The following is a 27,608-nucleotide window of genomic DNA, read 5'->3' as shown; positions in this document are numbered from 1 at the left end:
AACTGCAAGTAGGTTTGGGCAGTTAATTCCAAGAGGCATGCAAACGTTCGCTTCTATTACTGTTGCCTTTTGACACAATTGCAAATCAAGATAGCAGCACCGCAGTCAGTTTTTGAAGAACTCATTCCTTAAAGCAAACACGTTTATGCTGGGGATAAAAAGACTGATTTCACTGCAGGGTCTTCAATTGTCATTCTTTGTGAATGAAGAGAAGGTGAGCTGGTCAGTCAAGGAGACTCACAGCTGAATGAATTGTTTTAGAACAACTGGTGGCTAATTGTTTGTGTAAATCCATGCACAAGTGCTTAGGACCATTGGGGAATTCTGTGGTGACCTATCTGTTTCCTTCTTAATGTAATGCTAACTATATGTCAGAAAATCTACCGCTTTGTAAAGCATCTGAAAAGAATTTGTAATTAATCCTCAGTCTGTTTGTTTAGTAGCGCTTTATCTCCCACTCAGCTCTTCTGTACTTAAGTGACCAGAAACATCTTAGCAGTATAGCTGAGGGCAAAATGGAGCTAAGTGTGTGAATGCATGCAGCTCTGTTTAAATTAATTTTTTAAATTAATTCTCTAGTTAGAAGAGTACAGTTGTCAATGTATGTGTTGTGTTTATGGAAAAGGTATTGAATGCAACGCAATTTTTATTAACTAAACTGGAAATGTACAACAATTTGAAAAATCTATTACAGGTTCTAACAGCAAGTGAATTCCTTTATTCAAAATATTTCAAGTGTCTTGTTAGAATGCACATCTCGGATAGCATTACCTAGTTATATAAACCAATGATAACATTTCCTGTGCAACTGGTGAGGATTTAGCAGTGTATTTTGGAGTGTGACTTTCTTGCGTCACTGTCATTGTGAGTTATTAAAGTCTCTAAACAAGACAGATACTTATCTGGAACTTTGAGTACAGCTGACATTTAAAAGCTGATAGAATAAAACAATTCATTTAGAAATATTAGAGCAAGCCACAAAGCTGATAGTAGAACTGTCTTTGTTTAAATGTTCTACAACATTAGACAAATTAGTCTTAATAATGTCTTCTTAAGCTTACATTATCTTTCATTTTGAAAAATAAACAGCTAAAAGCATTGTCCTCTGCTACAAGCAGACGACAATTATTCAGAAGTCTTTGCTTTTTAATTGTTTGTGACGTTTCAATATAATTCTTGAATAGTTGAGTAGGAAATAGAATTTTTATATGACAGCAGTTTATGTTCAATATTCATGTGATACGTTTATTTTAAAGAAGCTGAAGAGAATAAGAACCTGCTTAATACTGTGAATTAAGCATCAGTGGTGTATACTGTGTCTGAATGCCTGTTTTGTCTTTCCCCTGACAGGCTGATAATGTATGGTTTTGTGAAGGCCATGGTACACATTGGCCAGTTAAAAGGATGGGAATTCCACTTCACTGACTGTTTATTTTTTGGATCACTGATGTCTGCCACAGATCCAGGTAACTCTTTAAAGCAAATTACTTTTTTCAAAAGTCAGAGGAGTAAATAAGAACATAACGACTGCGTGTACCACAGAAATGTTCAAAGTCTCTCTTCTGGATTTTTTATTCCCATAGCTGTTAAAAGTCTGATATTCTGATTATCTTAAGTCAAATTAGCTCCAGAGATCCCTTATGTTTGTTTGAATAACTGATTTACTTAAGTCTAGCTCACGAACTTTATAAATGAAGTTGCTAGGTCGATTGGAAGAATGTTTTTCTCCAGTCATCAAGATGCATATCTGTTCATTGCTGATATGAGAACCGCTGTAATGCTGGAGCCTCACGTTTAATAATTTAGACATTGCATTCATGTGTGATCTAACCCAGTTTAAGGACATGGGGAACCTAGCTTTCAGATTTGGCCATATAAATATAGTTTATAAGGTATCAGTTCACAATTTGAGTGGAGCGTTTCATGATAAATATAACTCTAAAAAGACATATACCAACAGGTTGACCTGAATTTGCAGATATGAGATTTAAAGCCTAGAGTTACAGTAAAGAGCTAAGTCTGGGAAACAGACTCAGTGAGTTTTGGAATCACAGAATTACAGAATCATTTAGATTTGAAGGAAACATCTGGATGTCTTCTAGTCCAGCGTCCTAATCAAAACAGGACTAAACTCGAAGTTAGCCGAGGTTTCATGGTTTTGTTCTGTTAAAAATGTTAATAAGAGTATTCTAATATTGAAAGGAAAGTATTGCTTTTTGCATCTGTGGGACAATAGCGAAGGAGGAGGTGAAAAAAGGATTTTTTAATATGTTATCTACAAAGAGACAATGTACAATGTATTCTCAAAGCAAGAGAAAAACACATAAAATGAAAGCACAAAGAAAACCTAGGAAAATAAATTGCTTATGGAAAAAAAAGGTTGCTTACAGCTTCCAAGTACATTTTCTTAACTGTGCTACGAATAGAGTTTTGCAGTTGGCTTAGTTTCTTCTCCCATTTTCCAGTCCAATACTATTTAGTTTCTCAAATTAATATGTTAACTTATCGGGAGAAATATATAAGACAAATGCACTGATTTTTATTATAATAGTATTCAATCACCACTGATTAATCTGTAACTATCATGAGAAAAAAAGATAAGCTCGTCTTCTGCCAAAAGGAATAAGAATTGACAAGGATTACTTTTCCTAGATTTTTAAATAGGCTTAAAAAGCTAACACTGCAGTTGAGAAAACTACTTTTAGTGTGATAAACTATCATTGATTAATACTGTTTGTAATGATTCTTCTGTTTATATTGAGTGTCTCTGTATGTCCAAGAGTTTTTAAATGTTCAGTCTTGTTCCCTCTATTACCTATTCACAATATTCTAAGCTGTTACATGTTTTTATTAATCTTACCTGTAAATTCCAATCCCTTAGAGAATCCTTAGAAAGACTTAGACAATTTTGAATTAATTTTTTTCTTACTTAAATGGTAGACATTGTTGAAAATATTTCATTGTGTTGTAGGAATTGCTAGTGAATTATAATCTCAAGCCATGTAAAGAGCTCATTGGAACTCCAAAATCAGTTAAAATGTTTTCTTGGAGAACGAACACATGCTAGGGCATAAAATAATAAGTCTAATAATTTTATATGTGATATCTAGCTTTTTTAAAAGGACAACTCTGGTAAAATTTTGTTAATCTTATAGAAGTAGAATAGAATAATATTACTGTCCTAAATGAAATAATAAATGCCTGTCAGATTTGCAACCTGATTTTTCATTTAATTCTTCACTATGTAGGATTATAAGATCATTTAAAAAAAAAAAAAAAGACTTAATTTCCCTTGGCTGTAGAAAGTATTTAAGTCACAAAAGATGTTAAAAACTGATCTGTTGACTTGACAGAAGTTGTTTTGATTTAGTTCCTTGTTCGTAATAGTAAAAATGACTGATAGATTGTTACACATTAAATGAAGGGCAGTAAACAAATGTATGCCAGCTAAAAGTTGCTAATATTGTTAGGAAGAAGGAAATAATGTCATAGCACTCCATAGGTCTTTGTTTTGAAGGGTATTTAAAGATCTTTAAGATACGGACTTCTGCATAAAATTAGTTCAGACGAATGATTGCTCCTGCATGCTATGCTCTCCCTTACATAGAAAACTAGCACTTGAACTAAGATAAGGAAATTAGTTTATGACTGGATATACTTAGGACTGTGTTTTGCACTACAGACTGTGATCCCTAAACATCTGTGATACTTTGGGATGCCTCAAAAAACTCTCACATCTCAGTCCCTGAGCATCAGGGACCTGCAAAATGAGATTTGCTCACGTGCGAGCACGCGTAAGGATATTCTGACATCTGCAAGGCAGACACAGCAATAGACTGCTTCAGAGTACTAGTGGTTGTAAAAGAATAAGGTGAATGGCCAAACAAAACTGGCACATGAATGAAAAGATTTGACCTCTCCCTTAGCCACAAAAACAGAGCTGGAAAGCACAGCTTTGGTAGTTTGTCTTAGCTGTTGTTATTAACGCATTCTGTGCAATGACCTTCCAATCCAAAGACGTGTCATATATCTTTAGCACTTCTTTTTTTTTTTAACTTTTGACATTTTAAGCATAGAAAACAGATTTACCTTCACAAGGTTTGCTGAAGCACAGCTATTTCTGAGCTATATGAACTCCCTTACCTTTGGTCCTATTGATAATCACAAGGCTCTTCTCTATTTGAAGTTACTATGGTTACAGCTGAACTGAAGCTGTGAGTTGTGCTGCTGTTATTGATAAAATTGGATATTTAACAGAAAGAGCAGTTTCTGTTTGTCATAAAATCAAAGGATTTTGCATGAAGAAGCATAATTTATAAATACAGCAAGGTAATAAATTTTATACACTGGTTATGTAAGACTGTTTATAAATGTGTTTTTAATTAAAATGTTTTTATGCTTTATTCTTATTCACCACTGAACTAATCTGGGAGTGGTGTGACTGATTAGTAGGGAAAGGAGACTATAATTAAAATTGCAGTTGTTGTTTTTAGAGAAAAATGGATAGGAAATATAAGTGAGATTTCTCTCATCTTATTTTCTTACCATTTGATACTGCCCTTCTAAAGGAATTTAGGCCCATGAGCTATAAAAGATATTAATAGTCCTAGTCAGAAGATTGAGGTACAATAATACCAGTACTTTATATAATGGTCTTATTTATTTTCTGAGCTTCCTTATTCTTTTCAAAAATAATAGCAAAGAAGTATTGGATGTAGTTAGCTTAGGGACTGTTGTAGTTTGCTGATATTTCAGTTATACATACTTTTTACAGGAATTCATAAAAAGCCAGTTTGTTTCTACGTGTGTCAAAAGATGTCTTTCACAAACCAGCTCCACAGACACTTATTCTGACTTGGGTACAACCGAAATAATGCTAAGCTTAGCATCTAGCAGATGTTACCTCAGTCCATGCGAGTCCACTTCTTCCAAGGAAGAAGTGAATCAGATTTCTATTGGCACAAGTACTGTGAAAATCTTAGGTGCTCCACTATTTCATGCTTCCCATCACTGAATTTTTTCATTAAGTTCACAACCCTTTCTGAGTCACAAGCTCTCATACATCTTATTTCTATTTGTGTTGTTTTTCTGCTGCCATAAAAGGTATTTGTTTGCTCTCCCCCAATTACATGTCCTTCTAGCCATCTAGTTCTTGACCTATCTCTATCCCTGTCCTCATATGCTTAGATTGAAATAAAAGATGAAGAGATGCTGTGTACCTTAATGAAAAGTAGTTTGGTATTTTTATAATACATATTGTATTTAATGAATTATACAAATCTTTGAGATGTTATCACACAAAAACAAAGCCCTACTTCCTGTTCCTCAAAAGTGCCTTCAGAAAGCCAGAGGCCACACTTACTGCAATGTAGTATCTATTGTCTTTACTTAGATATGAAAGTTCTCGCAGATTAGATAGATTACTGTAGTATATGATAGCAAATACTGAATTTTTAAATTAACTTCCTTCAGCTTTGAAGTCATCCATCAGACAAAACATTATGTGACTACTTTGGACAATGATGACTATTCACAGAGCATTGTTCTATCCAGAGAGTAATTTAAATTAACTTTCTTCAATAGCAGAGCATCACATCCCTTTTGATATGCCCATTCTGAACTACATCCGTAGATTCTCATAATTAAGGAAGGCAGATGTGCTCTTGAGGAAATGACTAGATGGTGGTTTGCAAAACAAGGTGAAAATGTTTTATTGAACTCTTAAACAGGGTGGATATGCCAAAGATTATGCAGTTCTCTGTTCTCATGCAGGTACTACTTAATGTTTTTATTACTGAGTTGGCTAATGCAACAGAGGATGCTTCTTTAATGTAGAATATTATGCTGAGAGGAGATTGCAAACACTTCGAAGGACAGGATTAGAACTCAATATGATTCTTGCAATAATTTTAAATCAACAAGGATAAATGCTACACTTAGAAATAATCAACTTCATAGAAGATAAGAAATGAGCATTCACTGCTAAAAGGGATTTCAAGTTTACAATATGAAAATGAGTCATAAGTACCAATACATAGCAGAAAAAGGAAAGCAGGACTTATTAACATGTTCCACAGCACCTTTTCACTCTATTTCTTGACAGCAAGTGTCAACTACAGTACTTGGATCTGATTTTGGGCACTATATTTCAAAAAAGATGTGGATTGATTAGAAGTGATTGGAGTGCTAGAAAACATTACTGAAAGGAGGAAATTGAAAGAAGAGAGTTTAGGGAAGAGATGTCTGAAAAGAGTTTTGCAATAGGCAAAATGTTGCTAGAAAGAAAAAGGGAATAAATGTGACAAATTATTCGTGTCTCATTAGGCTAGGAACGGAAATTACAGACTTGAAGAGCAGGAAGGGACATTTAGGTTAGACATTCAGGAATAACTACATTTATAAACTGTATGAATACTGAAGAGCAGGTTAATCTCCCCTGGGACTTGTGGAACCAGCATCACTTCAGTTCTTTAAAAACAGATCAGATAAATATCTGTTAGCGGTGGTATGGCTGAAGCTTGCTGTATCTTGGGCCAGAGCAGAGACCAGAATTCTTCAGTCAGGGAAAGGCAATACTGTAAAGAACATCCAAGTAACCTCCATTGCAACATTTGAAATGGAAGATACCTCCTGAGAATTGAGTGAACTAGGGATTCTCCCCCAGAAGAGACAATTGATGCATTACTGTGTTGCTTGCTTTATTATTTTGCTTTCATTTGAAAATATTTAAAGTGAGATTTTTGGAGTAGAGTTGGGAAAGAAAGCCAGAAAAGAAAGCTCTTTTCCTAGGAAGCAAGAGGAAGGAGAGGAATCTGAAGGCGTCTGTCTAATTGGCTTGGCCTGCCACACATACATACCAGCAGTACATTGCAGTTTGATTACTCTTTTCTTTCCTTCTATCATTATCACAAGGACAATTAATGTGAGCCCAAACTAATTAGCTAATAACCAAAATCTGGAAGTGGCAAATAGTTTTAGAAAACAAGTCTGTTGTTATGCGAATAACATCAAAGAATGGGAAATTAAATTGGGTCCACATTTAGCACATTAAGACAGCATTGCTCATCAAGCAAAAACCTGAATACAGATATTTGTAAACAAAGAAAATATTTTTGCCAATAAAACTTCTTCCTACACTTTTGAGCTGTTCTAAGCAAAGAACTCATCTCCTAGTTTAAATTAAAACTGCACTGGGAGTAGATGGATGAGGTTACCAGGATGGTTAAATATAACTAGCTAATTTAAGTATAGCTATATCAGCAAACGTTCAGCTACACACACCTCTTAACTTGTCTTCACTAGAACAACACTTCCAAAATTCTTCAAAGATAACACATCAACAGAGATCACTTTGACATAAAATCTCAAAGGAGAACTGAGAATCTATTTGGGGTTTATAACCTGATTTTTAGATTACACAGATATTTAAATGCCATTTAGAAAAACTTATCAGTATGATTTCAAAATTCCAAGAAACATTATTAAGACAAAGCATAACCATCTGTCCCTGGTTTTGTGTGAATTATCAGCAGTCATCCCAATGTAAAAGTACATAATTTTCATTTCTGAAATGTCAGATGTTAACACAGCATCCCAGAGACAGTCCTAATCTTTGGGATTCCTGGGCTATGACGACTGAGACAATTGCACAATTATGCACTAGAATGAGCAGCAGTGAAGCAGCGAGTTCCTGTGTAATTTTTAACCATACATATAATTGGGGGCCTTTACATTAAATTCTGTTTGAAAAGAGAAAACTCTGCTTCATCCATGAAAATACAGAATAATAATATCAACAAAGAACATGCATTACCTTCTTCATTTGGAGATTACGAAATACTAAGTAGATCTTGGGAAGGATTGTGATCCCATATTTACAAGTAAGAAAACTGAGGCATAAAATAACTAAGGCAACCTTTAATATCAATAGGACTTAATTACCTGAATATGAGCCAAGTGTCTAAATGCCCTTGAGGATGTGTGTCTAAATGATTTGCCCAACTTCAATTTAAATTCAACACACTATTTTTTTTCTATGGCACTGATAAGCTAAAAATAAAATATAGCATATAATTCAGGGAGAAAGAAAGGACTTAAATTGATGATATGATGAAGGAACCTTAAAATGGGTTACAAGTATCCAATATCCTGATCTGGATGAGAGAGCTTCATGACTACAGATAAGTTACACTTGAGATTAAAGGGGTTGGTGGGACAGCGTATAAGGTTGTTAGACATGTACCTCAGTGAACATTTGTAACAGATGGATGCGTGTTACTGTATCATCAAATCACAGAATGGTTTGGGTTGGAAAGGACCTTAAAGATCACCTGCTCCCAACACCCCTGCCCTGGGCATGGACACCTTCCACTAGACCAGGTCACTCAAAGCCCCATCCAGCCTGGCCTTGAACAGTTTATGGGATGGGGCACACACAACTTCTTCTCCTTAAAACAGGTAAACTGCTACTCTCATCATACACAAAGTCCATGGCAAAATCCAAGTCTTTTCAGCACCCTTGTTTCTCCTTGGTCATAAGATCACAGTCCTTTATGCACAGTAAAATATGCTGTGACATTTTCATTTATGCATGATTCTCTGTATGAGAGGCAAAATTTCTTCCTAACTCAGCTGAGGCCCCAAAACTCACAGACTTGCTGGATTTAAGGATCTTGTACACTTCAGTTGATCTCTTTTAACTTACTGTTATCCACTTGGTAATAAATAGGACTGGACTTCTCAAAATCCATATTCTAACATTGCTTTATTTTTTTAACTGCCAGAGGAATATGAAAATAACAAACTCGCTTTGCTTTGTCTCCATACAGTGACAGTCCTTGCCATTTTCCATGAGCTGCATGTGGATACAGATTTGTACACACTCCTGTTTGGAGAGAGTGTCCTAAACGATGCTGTGGCTATTGTGCTGACATAGTAAGTACACTCATCTCTATTCTTTCTTTAATGAGATAGTTACAAGCCTTAATTGCTGATATAAGTCTCACTGATATAGTTTGTGCAAATATAGATAGAACATAAGAAGATTGCATCACAGAGATATAGTTCTGCAGTTGTTCTCAGTTTGTTAAAGACCAGAAATCAAATACTGTTAATGGTAACTGTGTATCCAGAATACAATTTTATTTCATTTTCTTCAACCTAGAAAGCAGTATATTCTGTAAAATGTGTGAATTGAATTGAATTTAATATTATTTCTTTTCTCATCTAAACAAGATATCTTGAAACAATAATGCTGACTGAGCACCTAGGACATAGGACAACTATAAAATTGGAGATAGGTTCTTTTTACTTTTTTGCAATCTGTTATTTGCTAAGATTAAAACCACGAAGTGGCACACAGTAGCTTAGTTTTTGTACTTCTGCCTATTGAATCTGATAGAACTTCAGCTGATAATATTACCTAAAATGTATATATAGCCTTTTTATTCTCAGCAATCCTCAAACAGATCATGAACGATTGGCTAAAATCACACAAGTATGTGCTGTCCTAAAAACACAGATGCTAAGTACCTGATTAACAGGATCTCAAGTTATCCTCACTCTACATGTATTATATGCTTCCTGGAGATTTGCTAGAAATACAAATAATCCTCTCAGATCATCTTAAAAAGTAACAGAACTCTGCAAAATCAAATTCAGTGTTCTGGGATACTTGAAGATGCTTCACAGTAAGCCCCAATTCAGTGCCACCTTTCTCCTTAAAATACAGTTCCTTGAACTAGGGTTTATCCTGTCCTTCAGAAAAACAGAGTTTATAGTCATTAAAAAAATGAGCTTTATATTTTGTCTGAAACCCCATGGAGAAACTTATAACAACTGAACTGCAAAAAACTCAAACAAAATTGTTTCACAATACAAAAAAAAAAATAGCATTCCTATTTAATTAGGAAGTCTAGTAGTAGTCTAGTTACATTCGCCTACACTAAACTCACGCTGTTTTTAGAGCAAGAGTAGTATTGTCAAATGCCATCATGTGTCTGAGCACAGCATTTCATGATCAGATACAGCATGGCTGTCACATTCAGTGACTGTGGTTGGAATGTGTCACTTAGGAAAGCATCTAGTACATCAGATAATAAGATGTGCAAAAGGAAAGCTAAGCAAAGAATAAAAACCTGAGTAGAGAGAACAGACAGAATAGCATTAAAGCAGCTACTAGAATCGGAAAGAAGCGTGTAGGTGACAAAAAAGTCTGAGATTTTTTTCTCTCTCACTTGGCTTTGTTTAATAAAGGCCTAGACATTTATAGCTCATTTAGACTCTTCACCTGTTAGTGCAAGGTTCCTATAGACTGTGGAACAGTTTGTCTACAAGGCACTCAGGGAGACCCAGAAGATTTTCAGTGTCTGTAGTTTTCAGTTGCTGTGCTGTCAAAACACATGGATGTCTTCAAAGATGCAACTCAACTGCAAAGCCAATCTAGGGAAAAAAGTACATGATTCATGAGTTTCTAACCTCTCCTCTTCCCAGTACTCCAGTCTAGGTTATGACCCTCAGACTGTACATGTATACAGAAATCTATAAGAAAGATGTCTGATACAAATGCTGGCTATCTCCTTATATTTTCTTTGCTGTATGTATATGGGAGATTACAACTCTTTTTTACTATAGAATCTCTTATTACTGGAAAACTAGTGTATTTTTCTATATATTCAGTGTGACTGATACCTTGACTTCTCTAATACATTCAGTAATTTGTAGAGTGTGAAGAGAATATATGCATCATCAGTTTCACGTGTCATCGATTTCTGGCTTAAATAATCAGCTTCTGCAGAATGTTTCTGCAACCTAACATGGTCTTCCTTCCTGTAGCCTTTGCATAAAACTATACGGTTAATAATACCAGCTTCAGTGCATTAACACCCCACTAAGCCAAACCAAGTTTAAATGAAGAATATTATTTTTCTATCACTGCAAAAGAACAGCTAGGTTTTTTTCTCTGTAACACATACCTCTTTTCAGGATGGTGCAAACACAACATGTTCAAAATTACAGTAATAGAGGACTATTTAAAAAGGTGTGAGAACAATGTTTACAAATCTGGAAAAGCAACAAGTAATTTTGTACCCTGTGCAATGGTAAACAGAAAATAGAATAAGAGAATACACAGTGTCTTTCATCAACTACCAGAATAACCAAGTTAATGTTTGCAGGAGTGATTCACTGCAGGAAAGGGAAGAAGAGAAAAGAGGGAATGCCCTTAAGGCTGGCTGTGGCAGTTTGGCAAGGTGCAGCTAGTATGCCTGTCTGCCAGCAAGGCTTTACATTGATATCTCTCTTTTCCTTTAGCTTCTTCCTCCAACCTCTATTTTTCCCACACTGTTTATCACTTAGGAATGACAGTTTAGGAATGACAGCAGCTGGACCAGCTAACCCTATGTTTTTCATATGGATGTAATACGTGTGTTGCTGCAACAGTACAGGCACTGTGGCCAAGTGCCCTCAGAAAAAAACTGACCCAGAACACAAGTTCTCCAGGGCAAATTAGCAACTCTCCTATCGGCCATCTTGCCATACCAGACACCTGGATGTTTGTGATAACAGCAAGATTTCTTTTATACTGTGCTGTTTCAAGAGAATCCGTGCAGGAGGGATCACTGTGAATCGAATTGACAGCAGTGGCTGCAGAAAGGCTGACAAGCTGTTGTGCATCTGGGAGAGCTCATACACACAAAAGCCTTTATAAGCAAGGGTATTGTAGATGTTACAAGGATTTTCACTTATATAAGTAACTTGCAGAGTTGCTTACAATTTTTCATTATTAGGACAAAAGTCTACTTTTAATAAAGTCTCTGAGAATTCTCACAGAAAATAAACACTTTGGAAGAAAATGAGGATTTAAATATCCAAAATGAGTAATTTTTTAGCCTGTTTTATGTCAAGGATTCAATATATTCAAGAAAAATAATAAGAGTGCTACAAGACAGTACTTATTAGATGACTAAACATGTCTGCTTTTACCCAGAAAAAAAAACTATATGACTAATTATGCCATGAATCTTTGCTATGTACTTTGTTTTCCAGGAAACTGACGTGGCACCTGTGTCCACGTTCTATGTCTATTTACAGCATAAGCTTTATCTGTAGAAGTTTTTTTATGTATGCTAACATTCAAACAAACAAAACGTATGTAGGAAAAATAAGATATTTGAGCTTCTTCTGCATGTGTTTAAATATGCTTATAGTCTTTATGATTAAAGATTGTTTCACTATTTGGAATTTAATTTTAGACAACAGGTTATGGCAGACTTTTATGAAAAGATGTTTCCCATCATATTTTTATTGCAATTTTTAAGAAAGAAATCATTCTCAGTTCTTCAGATACATTGTATTTTGTCACCACGGAGTTTACCTGACTTTATTCTGTAGCTTCCAGAATGAAAGAATATCATATTTAAGATTATGTTTCTTGTGTCACTGTGTCATAATACATACTGCATAGAATAACATATTTTGCTTTTTTGGGAGCTGGTCGATGATGTAGTGAATACTTTCATAAAAGATTCCAGATGACAGCTTTTTTTACCACTGTTTGTGTCCTCTAATTCCTGGGTTTTCAGTAACTTCAGGTTTTGTTTAAAAAACATTAACAACAAAATTTAACTTACAAATGTTCCAGCACACATAAAGCCATTCTCTTAGCTATAAATTTAATCTTCTGCCATCCAAATCCCTGAAGATCATAGAGCAGCAGTTTGTTCAGCTTTGGAGATGGCATTCATGCTACAGGATGCAACATTCAAGGTGATCTATTTCATTCATAGATTTCAGACCCAGGAATGTTTATCATTGCTTAGCTTTGTAGATAGTGCTTTACAGACAAACACAATGAACTGTCTGGGTACCTAGGCACTTATCAGTGGTGGACCACATTCTAAAGACCAAAATTGAGAAACATTCCAGTAACTTCAGTTGGAGTTGTGTGTGATGAAGACTGTAGAATAATTTAAGGATATTTTTGAGGAAATCATTAAGATTAAGCTCATATCACTTTCATTCCTTTTTCATTGTTCTGTCTTCATACCATATTGAAGATCACATCCACATACATTTTGAGTGCACATGCTGTACTTTTGGACTTGGCATAGTTTTGACACATTTGCAGAGAAATTTTCTGAAAAAAAGGTGTGGCAGAAGTTGAAGAAAAAACATTGAATAGCTTAAGATGTGACTGTAAAGTAGCTGAACAGGTCGTTAGCATTGAGACAGTATATTTAGCAGAGCTATTTAATCTTTCTCATGCTGAGTGCTCAGTGAGTGCAGGGTGTGGAAGGCAGTAATGAATACTAATATGTGTTCCCTGCTAACAAGTTACCTAAGAGAACTTTATACAAGAGAGGTTTCCATTGTAGTGAATAGCAGAAGCGTTCGTATCATCATTATGCAAAAGACATGACTTCATTTCTTTGCTGGCTCTGTACCATTGCTCAGTGGGCCCGATGGGTTTCATCCCATTTCTGGAAGAGGTGATAGTGTGGAAGTCACATACATGAGCAGCAGGGACCTCAACATTTGGCAGTGTCTTTCACAAGTAATCAAAACAAGTGAGTGGCAACCAGGGGACACAGGACATAACATTGTGATATGTGTGACATGTGGCAAGGAATGGATTTACTAACTCTGTTATATGCGATTAAGAACAGTTTGATACATGAATGAAGTGGAAATCCTGGAGATAAAAAGAGTGGTTTATTAGGCACTGTTAGCAAATAGCCAAAAATATGATTGCTTCAGTACTGACTCATCACATGAAAAAAATAATGCTTGTTTCTCTATTGCTTTTGTATTTTCAGGCATGTTTTTAACCATATATTAATGCAGTTTCTTAGTGTCTTTTACTATATCGTTTCAGCCACTGGAGTGAAAAAGAAACTAATTTATATTCTATTTATTTCCAACATATATCTGAGTGTAGACAAGATGTTATTCACACATCACTCTGTAAGTAATAGTGGAAAAAACCCCTTCTATTTGTAAGTGGGCTCTTATGTACACACAGCTAATAGCTTTAGCGTACCTACACATAAAACTGTTCAGCTCGTACTTGTTTTTCAAAAGCGTATAAGCCTCATTCCATGCCAACAATTGTAGAAAGTATGCACAGAGACACACTTCCAACCAAGTAAGGAAAGAGGGAAATACAAACACCTGTGTCATCTGTCAGATGACAAAAAGTTAAAAAGGATTAACACATGCAACATTTTCCTCCTTAAAGAAAATAGGTGGCATATAGATTTCTAAGGGTGGGAAGAGATGGTGAAATGGGGATGAAAGAGAGCTATGAAAAGGATAGGAATTAAGACAGCCAGTTCCAAAGAGGGGTGCGCTGCAATCAGTCTATGAATCAGAGTTTAGAGAAGGCATGAGATTCTGACAGAAACACAGGGAGTTGTCCTCAGACCCTTTCTTTGTAGCTGTTTTTATGTAAATTAATTTGTCAGAACTAGAGGAATGGAGGCTTTTACAAGCTCAGTTTGAGCAGTAGCAGGCTTAGATGAGTGATTGCCTTTGCCAAACCTGACCTGGGACACTCAGATCAAAGTGAGACTAGCACTGGACCACAACAGGCATAGGAAGAGTTGCTCCATGGGGCTGACTTGCATGACCCTTGACTTCTTCACAAAGATCTAGGGATTTCAATGCCTTTGAGCTACAGTTCTGGACAAATGGCTTGCTAGATCTCTGGACTCAGACGTAGCCTCATTCCAGATAAATACTGTTTGTGATTTTATTCCCATGAAGATTCCCAAGAAGGGGTGACTGTAACACTGTGGAAGTGAGTAAAATAGTATTACTGGAAAACCTGAAAGAAATTAAAATGCTGGATGGAAGCTCAGACCAAACATTTCACTTTCTGGTTCCCTTTAGACAAGATGAATTTGACTGCTATTCCCAATAGTTTTAAAAAGGCTTATGTACCAAGCAGCCTTTCAAGCAGTTAAATAACAGGAACATAAAAATTAATATAGCAAGGAGTTAACTGCAACAAGTTAGTGAGTGATTTTAAAAAGTGGATGAGGAATCCTTTCCATCTATTATTTCTATAATGATTAAATTATGGTTGTCCATCTGCTCTTTTTACCTTTGAGGAAGGGTTTAGTCCCAGCTTATTTTGTTGATGATAATTAGAGTTTCACGTCACTGACCATCTGGAACAGGAGATGTGAGCACTGGGAAACTAACCAAACTTGCTATTAACAGGAACTTTAAAAGAGCTTCTTTCCCAGAATAGAGGAAACCCCACATAAAAGGATGGTGTCCTTGCTTAATAAAACTTCTTTCTTTTTTCTCCATGAGCCTTACTGTACAGACTAGAGTTATGCTTAAATCAGGGAGGGAAATGGTATGGAATTTCTGTAATGCTTGTTATAGATGGAATTTCAGTATGAAAACAGAGACTTGGAATAGAATGTTTTCAGGAGGTAATCCTTCTCACTATGGTCTTTTTTACACTTTTTAATATTTCATCTCCCTTTTTCCAATATCAGCTCCACATTAAAATTGCACTTCGCTTCTAGTTAATACACACTAAAGGTCTTTCTAGTTATAAGTTATCTAATTGGCTCCGTTTTGTTTATGCGATTTATTTGAATAGGCAGCCTTCAGTTGCAGTCTGCTAAGCAAGAATAGATTTCACAGAGTACTGTTATGGAGATTGCCCTGAGGGATGTATGAAAATGTAGCTTAGCTCAAATCAGCTGGGAATGTCTGTACTTGTCATATCCAATCAAATCAGACGAGCTGCAGGTATTTCTGTCCACTTACACACAAACAAACCGGTAACATTTAAAGCTATGAAATGCAAGCTCAGAATTAAGAACGCTGCTTGCAGCACTTGCAAGTCACATCTAAGAGGCAATTATTTAGCTACATTTTCCATACAAATGACCGAATTGGCGTCAAAGCTTCTTCATTTCAAAGATTTCTACTGGGAACTCTTCAGAACTGAAGTACACCCTGGTACGAGTCAGCTTGTTTTTTGAGCTCTTCCAGATGTTTTTTGTTATCCAAATAACCTTTCTCTAGTGAATAAGACAGATTTTCTGAGAGCAAGATAATTACATACAGAGTCTAATTCTACTTACAGAGACAACTCCCTTTTAGTTTAAAATTAACGTATTGATACTATTTCCCTTGAAGTGTTCCAAAAGAAAGCTCATTTTATCCTCTCTGGATGAGCTATTGTACATAAGAGTTTATCTGGTACTTGCAGTAGATAAAAATATTTTTCAAGTCTTCTTGGCAGGGAAGACAGAAGAGGAGTATGTATTGGAAAGGTGAGGGAGAGCTTGCTTCACCGTTTAAATCCTCTCCAGAAATATAGTATTGAAGAGTACAGCTTTCTCAAAGAGACAGAGGTTTTGTAACAACAGGATAAACTCCCATCAAAATTATTTTATTCTTTGGAGATCAGGTTATGATTACATGAAAGAAAAACCTGTTTACTGTGGGAGAATGGCCTGCATATTTCCAGTGGCTACCCAGGCGCACTAGGAAAGACTAAAGACTCTACTGATCCCCTCTGTGATCCCCTCCAGAAGCTACGTGCTCTTTATACAGTTTAATTTTAATTTCATCTTTCTAACCTGCTCTAAGTCTTTTTTTTTTTTTCTTACTAACAGCAACATCAGGTAAACTGGTTCCTGCTGCAAGCCTTGATCTTTTTAGACTCAAATCTTTCAGCTACTGAGTCTGTTAGAGTGAACCGACATAACTTTTGACTGATACGAAATTATTTTGTGTGTGCACATATATACTTATGTATGCATAGGGAATCATCCTTAAAGCACATCAAAATAATGCAATGTTATCAAGTACTCAAAAGTTACATAATGTCTCAAATATATTTTCATATCTTACAGGAGAGGAGTTGAGCGGCACATTCTGTAAATATCTTTTAAAAAATAATATTTTTCAGTTTATTTTTTTCATACACAGAAACCTCCCTCTCTCTATACCCAAGACGTTATTTCAGTGTGCACGTTTCACCTTTAATGTTTTGAGAATATACTTTTGTCACTTAAGCAAAGAGAATAATTGATAACAGTAGGATGCAGCTGCCTTCTCTGAGTGCCAGGCACAGCAGGAGAAGAGACTGTATACCTCTAGCTACTGCATTTCATAGCTACTTAAATGGTGAGACTCAGCAAATTTCTATTCTCAGACTTTATTCCCGTGGTTATAAAGTTCCACTCTCTCATTGTTTCCACCTGCTTCTTTCTCCTTTATCTTTTCAATGGACAAGGGTCACCATCTCTGTCTGGCTCTGCCCACCCCCTGAAGTGCATGACCTGCTCCACCATTTCTGCTGCAGTCACCAGTCCTTTTGTCTCCCATCTGAGATGGAAATAAATTATTTCTAAAGATAAACTAGAACTGTAAACTCTTAACCCAGTCTTCTTCATCCCTAAAGCCAAGAGATACCCTGCCTTTATTTCTGATACACACACCTCTTTGTTATCCTCCTTATTGTGTTGTGACAGAGGAGACAAAGAATGAAATAGTGATGCTGCTGGTCAGTTCAGAAGGCTGGTGAAATAGTAGACGGCAGAGTTTGGGGAGCAGCAGTTACAGGGGAAAAAAAAAATTTAGGTTTTAGATGGCACATGCCTAATACAAATAAGATCTTAGAAGATTTTTAGCTGATGAAGTTTATGATGTTTCTGCTGAGATTTGTCAACTAAACATTTCAGAAACCTTTAAAAACTGCTCAATTTTGGCACATTTCACAAGGGTGAAAGACACATGAGTAACAGATGGGTAATTTCCTGTTTCCTCCCCTTAGATGTAACAAGTCTCAATTTCAAAGTGGTGCAGTGAGAAAGCTTTGTAATTATGTGGTTGTAAGGTTTCTGTCCCAGCTAGACACAAAGGTATTCTCTCTATACTGGTTCTGCAAAATGGCTAAATTAAAAAAAAAAAAGAAATAGTCTTCACCAAAAGTGCAAATGCAACATGGAAATGTCGTCTAAATGGTGTCATTTTGAAAAATCCACAAACCATGAAAAAAACCCAACCAAATAAAATGAAGGCATTGCCTGACTGAAAGACGGAAACACTCAGGGCAGCAGTTGTTCAAGTGGCTCTGAGATAGGGCAGCGTGACAAAGCTTGTTCATTGCTACTGCGTTTAGGGAAATGGAACTTGCAAACATTTCCTATAAAGACCATTGTATCAAAGAAAAAAAAAATCTATTCTTGTTATCAGTTTCCTCTTAATGTGTTTAGTACTTTGATGTTCCCTAATTGCTAATTATAATGACCTACATATTCTGAATGTAATACGCATGTGCATATGTTATTTGGATTCATAATTAAATTTCAGCACAGTTTTGGGGAGAACTACTGACACTAGAATTTGCATTTTCAAAAGGAAGGTTTAAATATTATTAAAACTTTGAACAAAATAGTCCCAACAATACATTGAACAAACTGATACTTGCAATTTTCCCTTAGTAATTTCTCCATTACAAAATCTCACAAAAGTGAAATCATTTTTAAACATACAGCATTTTCATTTTATATCCCCATTCACTGCTTATTTATACTCACTTAAAAGAAATCAAACAGTTGTTCCTTTCTGTATTGTTCTACTGATTGGTAGCAAGCCCAGCCAGAAAAGATAGTGAGAGAAATGAGAATAATAGAGTGCCTAGCAGGTTGCTGTTCTCTGCCTCAGACACACCAGAAAAGGGTTATAGCTAGAAAAATATTCCTGAAGAAAATATTTCAGCCTCCTGGACCATGTAACAGTGTATATCTTCTTTATTACAGTATTTTTATTCATACTGAGTAATATTAAATGTATTTCTAAACCATAATTTTGGGATGTTCACAGTTTTACATCCTATTTCTAGACTAGCAAGACTCAGCCCATAGCTAGGAGAATATTTTCATTGCGCATTGTTAGAATGAGGTGAATGCAAAAGTTTGTGAGGCAAGATTCCTTCATTCTAGCCATTACGAGGGTAATGAAGCTAGTCAGAATTATTTTAATTTTATTAATAGCCGTGTTTAAGCCTCATGGAACTGCCTGTCTGGGGAAAGTATCTATTTTAAAACTAAGTGGTGGAAATTAGTGCGTTATACTAAATGTTTATCCATATTTCAACGGAGTCTTCACAAATCCAGAAAGAAAAATTGTCTGTTTGGCTGCCTATCATTTCTGAGAGTGCATTAGATCTAGGCCACAGGTAATACCTTAATTTTAAACAAAGAGAGATCTTACTTAACGCTTTCAATCTTACCACTGAGGAATACATCATGACTAGCTGCCAGTTATATGTCCATAAACCTTAGCATGTGTACTTATGAATAATGCATCTTATCAAAGCAAGAACTCCCATCCAATATATTTGGTATTAGGTCTCTTTGATTAAGTGATTTACAGTATATTTAGGAAACTATGGGGTTTTTTTAGTATTTTATTATCCAGATTACTTTCAAGATTCCAATTAACTTTTAGATTGTTCTTCAGGAGTGGCATGTGTTTAAAGTTGGCTTATAATTTGAAACTCCTGTAGCAGGGATAGGTAAATAAAGACTGTACCACGAGTTTTGAGAAAAATATCCCTGAAAATAAAAGTCAGAAATATGGAATGTTTCCTTGCTATAATCTTTAAGGATAAAAAGAATTTTTACCATTGTGATTGCCTTAAAGTTTGGGATCGAAATTCTATCCACGTTAACTTCACTATCTAACTGGTGATTCCTTCTCTTTGTTTTTGTTCGCTTTTTTTTTTTAACATGAATAAAGCTGAGTAATCCTCCAGAGTAAAGGGTATTTGCAGGTATCATAATCATCACTGACTTAACACTTGAGGAAAACATTTTCCACAAGGTTCAGCAGCTACCTCTCTGTTGTTCTCAGCACCCTGAAGCTGCTGAAATGAACCATTGAGGCTGTGGATAGCCAGCTACAGTTTAGAATGGCTTCAGCCAAAGTAGTCTTTTGCAGCTCCTAGGCAAGGAGAAACGGTACAAGACAGATGCAAAGCCACTTTTCGACCCATCTGCCACCCTGCCCAAGTCCTATACTCTGTCAGACTACACAGTCTGTCTCTATAAACACCTCTCTTGCCCATGCTTGGGGCAATTGCTTTTCAGTCAGTGGTTGCTACAGATATAACTCCAAACTTTTTTTTTCACTCTGAAATAAGTCCAGAGCTATTCCTTTATCACCTTCTCAGAAATTCTCTCTTTAATAGTTTTTTTCTCTAACATGACTTTAATGGACTATACTTTCACAACACAGTTGATTTTTTTCCAGTGGATGTACATGTGTTGGGATTTGTGGGATTACACCTTACTGCCCAGTAATTTTGTTTTAATGTTCTATGTCTAACATTAAAGGTATAGCAGTGATTTTAAAGAACTTCAGGCTACAGAGTGATAAGGCAACAAATAGGTAAGACTGCAATTTTAAAATTTCTACCATGGCTTGGATTTTTCTTTTTATAAGCTGTAAAAACCAAAAAGTTAGCATATTACCAGAAAGGTAAATGAGGAGAACTTCAGGAATATTACTGCCATTCTCCATGCAAAACTGACCAGCTTTTCTAGCAAGCCTTTCCCTAAGGTGAAATTTCATTCTGTTCATTTGCTATATTTGGATCAGGAACAGAGACCTACAATTCAGAATATCCCTCAGAATATCCCTAAATCCTCCTCCTCAGCTCCAGTATATCAAGACAACAAAACATGTAACATGTTCTGTTTCTAACATTATTATTGCCAACAGTAGAGCATACAAATCACATCTGGATTTATTTTAGACTTTCTCATGATAACAGCTGCATTTCTTGTCTTCACTTGGATACATTTTTAAAAATGACAATTGCCATGGCAACAGCTGCCACCATTTATTATAAAGCAATAGAAGTGGAACTAATATTTGTGAGAGAAACTCTGTTATGGGATAGTATTTCATTCAGACAATGCCAAAGTCATTCTCCCCTAGCCTTTCCATTTTTAAAAAGAAAAATATAGAAAATATTTTTGATAATGAAATGTAGGTGGATTGAATTGCTCGGGAGATTAGAAAGATTTTCTTCTTTAGATTACTGGCTCATCTCAAATCCAGATTAGCAAGAGACAAAAATTCTCATCTGTTTGGTGGGCACATTAAAAAAATCGATAGGGGGACCAAAATTTGAAAATCTCATTCCCCTAGCTATGTTCTCAACTGAAGCACACACACAGCAAATGAGTACATTGGGTGTGTCTTTACTGGTGGAAAAAAATACGAGACCCATCCTTGAGAAGTACTAATGTCTAACGCAAAGGAAAAATTCACAGGCAGTTTGCAGTGCTAACAGAAAATAGCTCAAAATGAATTATCCTTCCCTTAAGCTTTTGCTTCATATAGCTTGCAACATTCTATGCTACCTGAGGTCATAGTGTACTATCTTCCCTATTAAAATGTGGCTAAATAGGGAAGTTTTGCACCAACCTCAAGATCATGTTGTTCCAAGTCAGGATTGTGGTAGGGTCATCCAGTGTATGGTCCAGGTGCATTAGAAATCACGTGGCCCATTTTGTTTGCCTATGTTTCTAATGTTTCTCAGAGCATTAAGATTTTAAAAAAAAAAAAAAAAAGCTACACAAGAATCTAGGTAGAAGATCGACAAACCAGTAGGGTCTATGATTCTATGAAACTGTACTCCAGATGTTGAAAATGTACATGAAATGTAAAACTATTTTCCTACTTAAACCCCTTCTGACTATGATAAAATGTGTTTGCAAGCACACACTGTACAGGGACCCCATACCATGTTATGGACACATACCAAGGATCACATTTCTTCCTATTTATTACACATTAGAGACTCTTAGGCATGGGTGAGGGAGAACATTGAAATAGCAAAAAAAAACTTCAAACAGACTCTCAGACTCCTTTTACTCTAATTTTATGGGATTTAATGTAGTTTATCTTCATCAATTGCCTTCTTACAGACAACATTCTGGAAGTAAAAAAGCCCGAGGCTGTTGATAGGCCAGAAATTTGGCACAGCACTTTAGTACTGGCAGTAGACTTTTCATCTTCTCTAGCAACTACCTGCATCTTCTAGCAGCAAACTTAGCTCTAAGATATAATATTTTAAACACAAACTGTAGCTTACAGATCTCTTAACAGAAAAGGAGTACTCATGCTTCACCAACTACTTACTCTAGGTTTGCTCTGAACAAAGATTATAATTTAGTCCAGCTTCATTGAATTACCTTTGTGTCACAGACAGTTTATTTCAGGGAGGTAACACAAAGGAAAAACAGAAGAAACATTGAAACTACTTCTGTTGTACCTGAGAAAAATGTACGAAAGCATGTGGTTCATACATTATATTTTTAAGAGACTTACATCTGGTAGAAACCACAAAGATATGGTTTCCTTTCAGTTTCTCCTGCTCCTTCACTTAATGCTTTGAATTCTTTGCAGCATATCACCAGTAGCATGCTCCCAATTCTATCCTTCCTCTTCGACATTCATAGGTAAGCTTTACAGCCTCTGTTACACTTAAAACAGGGCAGTTACGTGGCCCAGTTGAGGCTTGGTAGACCAGTGGTAAGAATGGGATTCTTGCCTGTTTTACTGACAAAGAGCAGAGAAGCAGTGAAAGAACAGGCTATTTGTTTTCCTCAAGATGAGGGGGGCTGGGCACTTAGAGTTTCCTCACACTGTCTCTGGGAGTACTGAGCTGTCTACAAACAGGTCACCTGTGAATTTGGAATGCTGTCTGTGAACAGAAATTAGACATACCACCCTTGAATACATCAGTCTCAGAATCTTCAGAAGCAGAGGCCACAGAAAACCTGCTGTATATGTTCTTTCATTGATCAGCTGAGCAATCTGATATTGCCCACTCATCCCTTCATTCAAGAGGATTTCAGAAAAGACTATAGTGTACTTGCAGTACTGTTTAACCAGCTAACTCTCAGGGAGAAGTTGATTTAAACCCCAAAGGAGGGTGATGGAAGTAGGACTATGCATTTGTGAAGAACAAGGAGTAGCTGTTACTACAAATGCAAGGCTGCTACTCATCCCTCAGTATTTCACACTGCAGACAGGTGTAGTGAGAGTTCTGCTCCAATGTTACGACAATGAGACAAACCCTAAATGAGGGGAGTAGTGTCTGGTATAAAATATACATAATTTTCTGTTATTTCAGTCTTAAACTTCTCCAGAGCAAAAACATGGGCTGTGTGATTCTAATAAAATTACAATTCAGTAAAGGTTCAGTGCAAACTGTTTGCACTTAATCTACTAGTTGCCCATAAGGGCAAAGGATTTTTCATTGGCTAACCAAGCTCCTTAAAATGGTCCTTAAAGGGTTTGGGTCATATTCTACTTTTTTTTTTTTCTTTTGTGACACCAGTGTAAATCTTGAGCAACTGCTTTGAATCAGTGGAGTTACTTCAGATACTCATCATTGTAATAGCAGTTTGAGGCAGTTTCTCATCTAGAGCGCTCAAGCAGAATGACAGTAAATCATAGTCATTTAGCAGTGATCTGCTGCAGCGTTCTAACGTGTATCGCTCAGTGCAGGCAACCATCAGGCTACAGCGTTTTATCAACAGGGAGGTAGAATTCAACTGACATGGATAAATGTCGCATTTATTTGCAAGAGTGCAGTCACTGTAAAAGAGGAAGGTAGTTGAAAGGCTTCATTGTCTCATCCTGGAGTTATCCCAACAATTTTAGTATGAAAGGGGGGTTTAATTAAGACCACCCATCCTTCCAGTCATCACCTTCCCTACTTCTTAGGGACATATCAGTCAGTGTCTTGTCAGCATGCTCTGAAGTTTTAATCTTTGCAGTCTGTGCGTGTAGAGTAAATTAGGTCCCACAGTATCATGTTTTGCCACTTTCGTACAAATAAACCTGAGCTGTGAATGGAATTAAGCCTTCAAGAGCATATTAAACTCTTTTCCCTCTGCTTATAGAACACTTGCATTTACACATTAATTCAACTTTTCTCTTTCAAAAGAGATATATCATTTTCACTGAAAATTATCTCAGGGTCTTATCACCCTAGACTAATGATAAGAACTGTCACATGAACAGAAGGTTGTGCAAATGTTTCTTATAAATGTTTGTCAGTTCTGCTCTGAGTAACTTTGGATGCTAGTGACTCAGATAGAAGTATAATAAAAGGGTGAAAAATGAAGCAGAACGATATAAAGGTGATAGGAGATAAAGATCTAGCCATATATGAAGAAAGTAAGTGCCACACACTATTTTATTATTAGAGAAACAGAAATCATTAGGTCGTTTTACAAGTTCAGATGGTTGGGTCTAGAAGTGAGAGAGCTGATAGTGGATGACAGCTCTCAACTCAGGTATCAGGAGCAGAAAGGCAAAAAGATAGTTCAGCGTCATAGACAAATGTTGGTAATACTGTTAACATATACAATACATCTAATTTCCTTAATAGGACAATATATACATTTAAATTTCAGGTTCTCTTTTTGGGTTTGTTTTTTTTTTTTCCATTTTCTTTCTGTTCAGGAAATAGTTTTAGCTGATATGTATCTTGGGGATTATTGCACTTCTTTGGTGCCTGAACATGCCCTTCACAAAGTATGAGGTGCTATTATTTACTGGATATAGTTCTGCCTGGGTTGTTTAATTAGCATGATACAGCAGATTTTTCCTTCTTTTTTCCTACAGATATTGACTGTATAATTTTTTTTCCTCAGTCATTGTATCTTGTTAACTCAGAGAGTTAGTGGTTTGGCACATCTCTTGTTTGTAACTTTTACAGTCATGTTTTCTATGCAGAAAAACTGCATATTTTTTAAAGTACCTATCTAATTTAAAAGTTCTATTTTGCAAGTCGTTACAGAGAGATGCAAGGCAGATGAGAAATCCAGCTCTTCATATTAACACAATAATAATTTACTTTATATATAAATATATATATCTATATATATATATGCTCCTTGGTGGTTGATTCTTTCTACTCTCTTCGCAGTTGATGAAGCCACTAAGAGGTTCCTAACTGGGAGGACAGACTTCAAGATGCTTTAGATACACAGCCCATTTCTCTTTATGCAATGTTTGAAAATAATGGAAATTAAACACTGAGTTGGATTACAATTATGATATCCAAAAGAGAAAGGATCATAGTTGAAGGCACAGAAATCTGTAAATTATGTGCCTTTTGATATGATCAGCTCGTAAGTAAGGACAGTCAGACACTGGTAACAGCATAACACAGAACGTAGCACATGCTGTCACAGATGACCCGCGATCTGCTGATGTGTTTCTTTCCTCTCAAAGATATGGGACAGGCTCACTGGAAAATTACTGTGATATTTTCAAATAGATTTATGAAAACCAGACATTTAGAAGCAATAGCAGTCATTTAAGAATGAAACATTCCTATACCAAGCCTCAGATAAATGCGAACATATTTTACTATTAAAGCTTTACATTTTTTTTACAAAGAATTTTCAGTCCAGATTATTGTTCATCAGGATTTATTTCTGTCAAAGACAAAAATAGGGTAATATTTGCTGAGAACGAGGTAATGAAAAGTTAAGATACTTGTAGAGACGCATTAGGACAGCACATACCATGTCTCAGATGCACGGGGTAGAGAAGCTCCACGTCAGATCAGCTATGACTTTAGACTTGAAATTGTTCAGGCTGCAGGCCTATTACATCATCACTCATTGTTAAAGCTGTTATCTCACATCTCATCTCCTTTCTACCTGTCTTCAGTGACTACAGGTCAGTAGTGACCAAGTTCTGATCAGGATCGGACAGAGGGGGATGTTCCCAGCATCTCTCTCGGCGGGGCTTGCACAGGTCTTTCCTGGGCACCAGGAAACCCATCAAGATGGGTGAGCTACCAGGTCCTTTTAAGGTGAAGGTGGTGGAATTTTCAGGGCAAGAATGGGATCACCATGATTAAAGAGATGGTTTCTAAGGCTCCCTAAGGAGGTAGAGCAGCCTACCTAAGGGTAACAGCTAGGGAGGCAGAGGAGAAGGAGAGAGAATGACGGATTTTCTGCAGTCCTTGATGTGTGAAGGTACATGAGAACGAAGATCTACCTTGAACAACAAAAACTACTCATTATTTTCTCTGACTGTACTGCAAGCTACTGCCATGTATCAACTTTGGAACTGGTAACAAATTCATTTTGAGAAAGATTTCCATAAACAGTAAGAGCCTTATACCCAACAACAGTAACTGCTAGTTTGGTTTAAAGTAAACAAAATTAAATGTCCTATAATAGTTTCTAAAGTCTGGAAAAGCCTATGAAAGAACAAAAGTAAGGACAGAAAAGAGAGGAAGGCAAATATCCCATGACGCAGAGAAAAAGGAACAGAGTGTAATCCCAGCTAGAAGACAGTTTCTAAAATAACTGCTGCACCTTTTCTCTGGAATTAAAACCAATAGCACTACTAGCAGTGTGCTGAAACCAGGTTGCGAGTGGAATAAAACCATTATGTGATGTATTGCCAAGGAGAATAAAGTTTTGGATATCCAGAAAAATTAAGGTTCAAATGCTAGCCACTTGAGCAATAACTCAGCCACCAGTAAGTTTGGGGTTTTGGTTTGGGTTTTTTTTGGTTTTTTGTTGGTTTTTTTTTTTTTTTCAGTTCTTATACACATATAAATAAGAAGCTTAATATGTATATTTCTGTGAAATCCATATTTCTGGAGCCTCAATTCTCTAAACATTTGCCAATATCATCAGGAATAAATTCCAGGGGGACAGATTTCTTTACACAGAAGTATGTACAGAAGACTCATTTATGTTCTTTTAATGCACCTCCTGTGCATTTGTGTTGCTTACACTGTTTTAAACGCGTCTGAAAAAAATACAGTAAGCTTGTTTGTTGTTGGAAGCTTTCATCTAGAGCATCTCTATATATTTGCCTCAAACTACTGTTACAATTGGCTGCTTTTGCTAATCCTAAAGCCTTCCTACGCTGGTGTGTCTCTTCTTTGCTCTTCCTTAATTTTCTGCAAACCTCTGTTTCATATGTGCTTTTGTTGGCTTAGCATACTCACATCCCAATCTTCTCTAATTTGTTTTCATTTTTATAGTTAATCTACTTACTGTGTGAGGAGCTATTTTATGAGGAAGTCTGGAAGGCTTTACCAACCTAAAACTTGCCAAGAGAAGGTGCAGGTGTCTGGTGCTATGCATGCGCTGTCACATCTGTCTTCTAGTTCAAAACTTACATTGTGGGAAAATTACAGTTCTGACTTTTCAGCTTCCTTCCAACACTTTTAGAAAAACTGTATAGTTAAAAAGTTGTGTGGGAACAGAAATTGATCAGTTCAATCCACTTCTCTGAAAGCTCCAAGTTTTCCAGCTTAGTATAATGACCTACCTTTTTCTGATTAAGTATAATGTCAGAAAAAAAAAAACTTCTGTTCCTTCTTAAAAACAACCTTGAACTCTGGATTTTTTTTTTTTTTACCTGGCCTGTTTTACTTTTTTTTAATTAGCAGCTGCTTAAATCACCATGTAGTTCTATAATTATTTATCCCCTGAGGGAGATCTCACTTCATACAATGAAGGTATTTTTAAGGAATATCTGACTTTCCTGTATTTTCAGGTACATACTTG

General features: G+C 36.1%; 1 protein-coding gene across 1 annotated transcript in view; it reads left to right on the top strand.

Moving 5' to 3' along the window:
* The window catches only part of SLC9A9 (solute carrier family 9 member A9), a 196,777-nt gene that overhangs the window by 47,593 nt on the left and 121,576 nt on the right, over window positions 1–27,608 (top strand). The window contains exons 5-6 of the mRNA XM_086754917.1: window positions 1,351–1,466; window positions 8,829–8,934. Of these exons, the coding sequence (XP_086611043.1) occupies window positions 1,351–1,466; window positions 8,829–8,934 (222 nt within the window). The remainder of the gene's footprint in view (window positions 1–1,350; window positions 1,467–8,828; window positions 8,935–27,608) is intronic.

The sequence above is a fragment of the Chlamydotis macqueenii genome, chromosome 9 (genome assembly GCF_036417535.1).
Source record: "Chlamydotis macqueenii isolate bChlMac1 chromosome 9, bChlMac1.mat, whole genome shotgun sequence".
Taxonomy (NCBI): domain Eukaryota; kingdom Metazoa; phylum Chordata; class Aves; order Otidiformes; family Otididae; genus Chlamydotis; species Chlamydotis macqueenii.
Note: the sequence above shows the minus strand (reverse complement) of the source record. Positions and strands in the feature narration are given on the sequence as shown.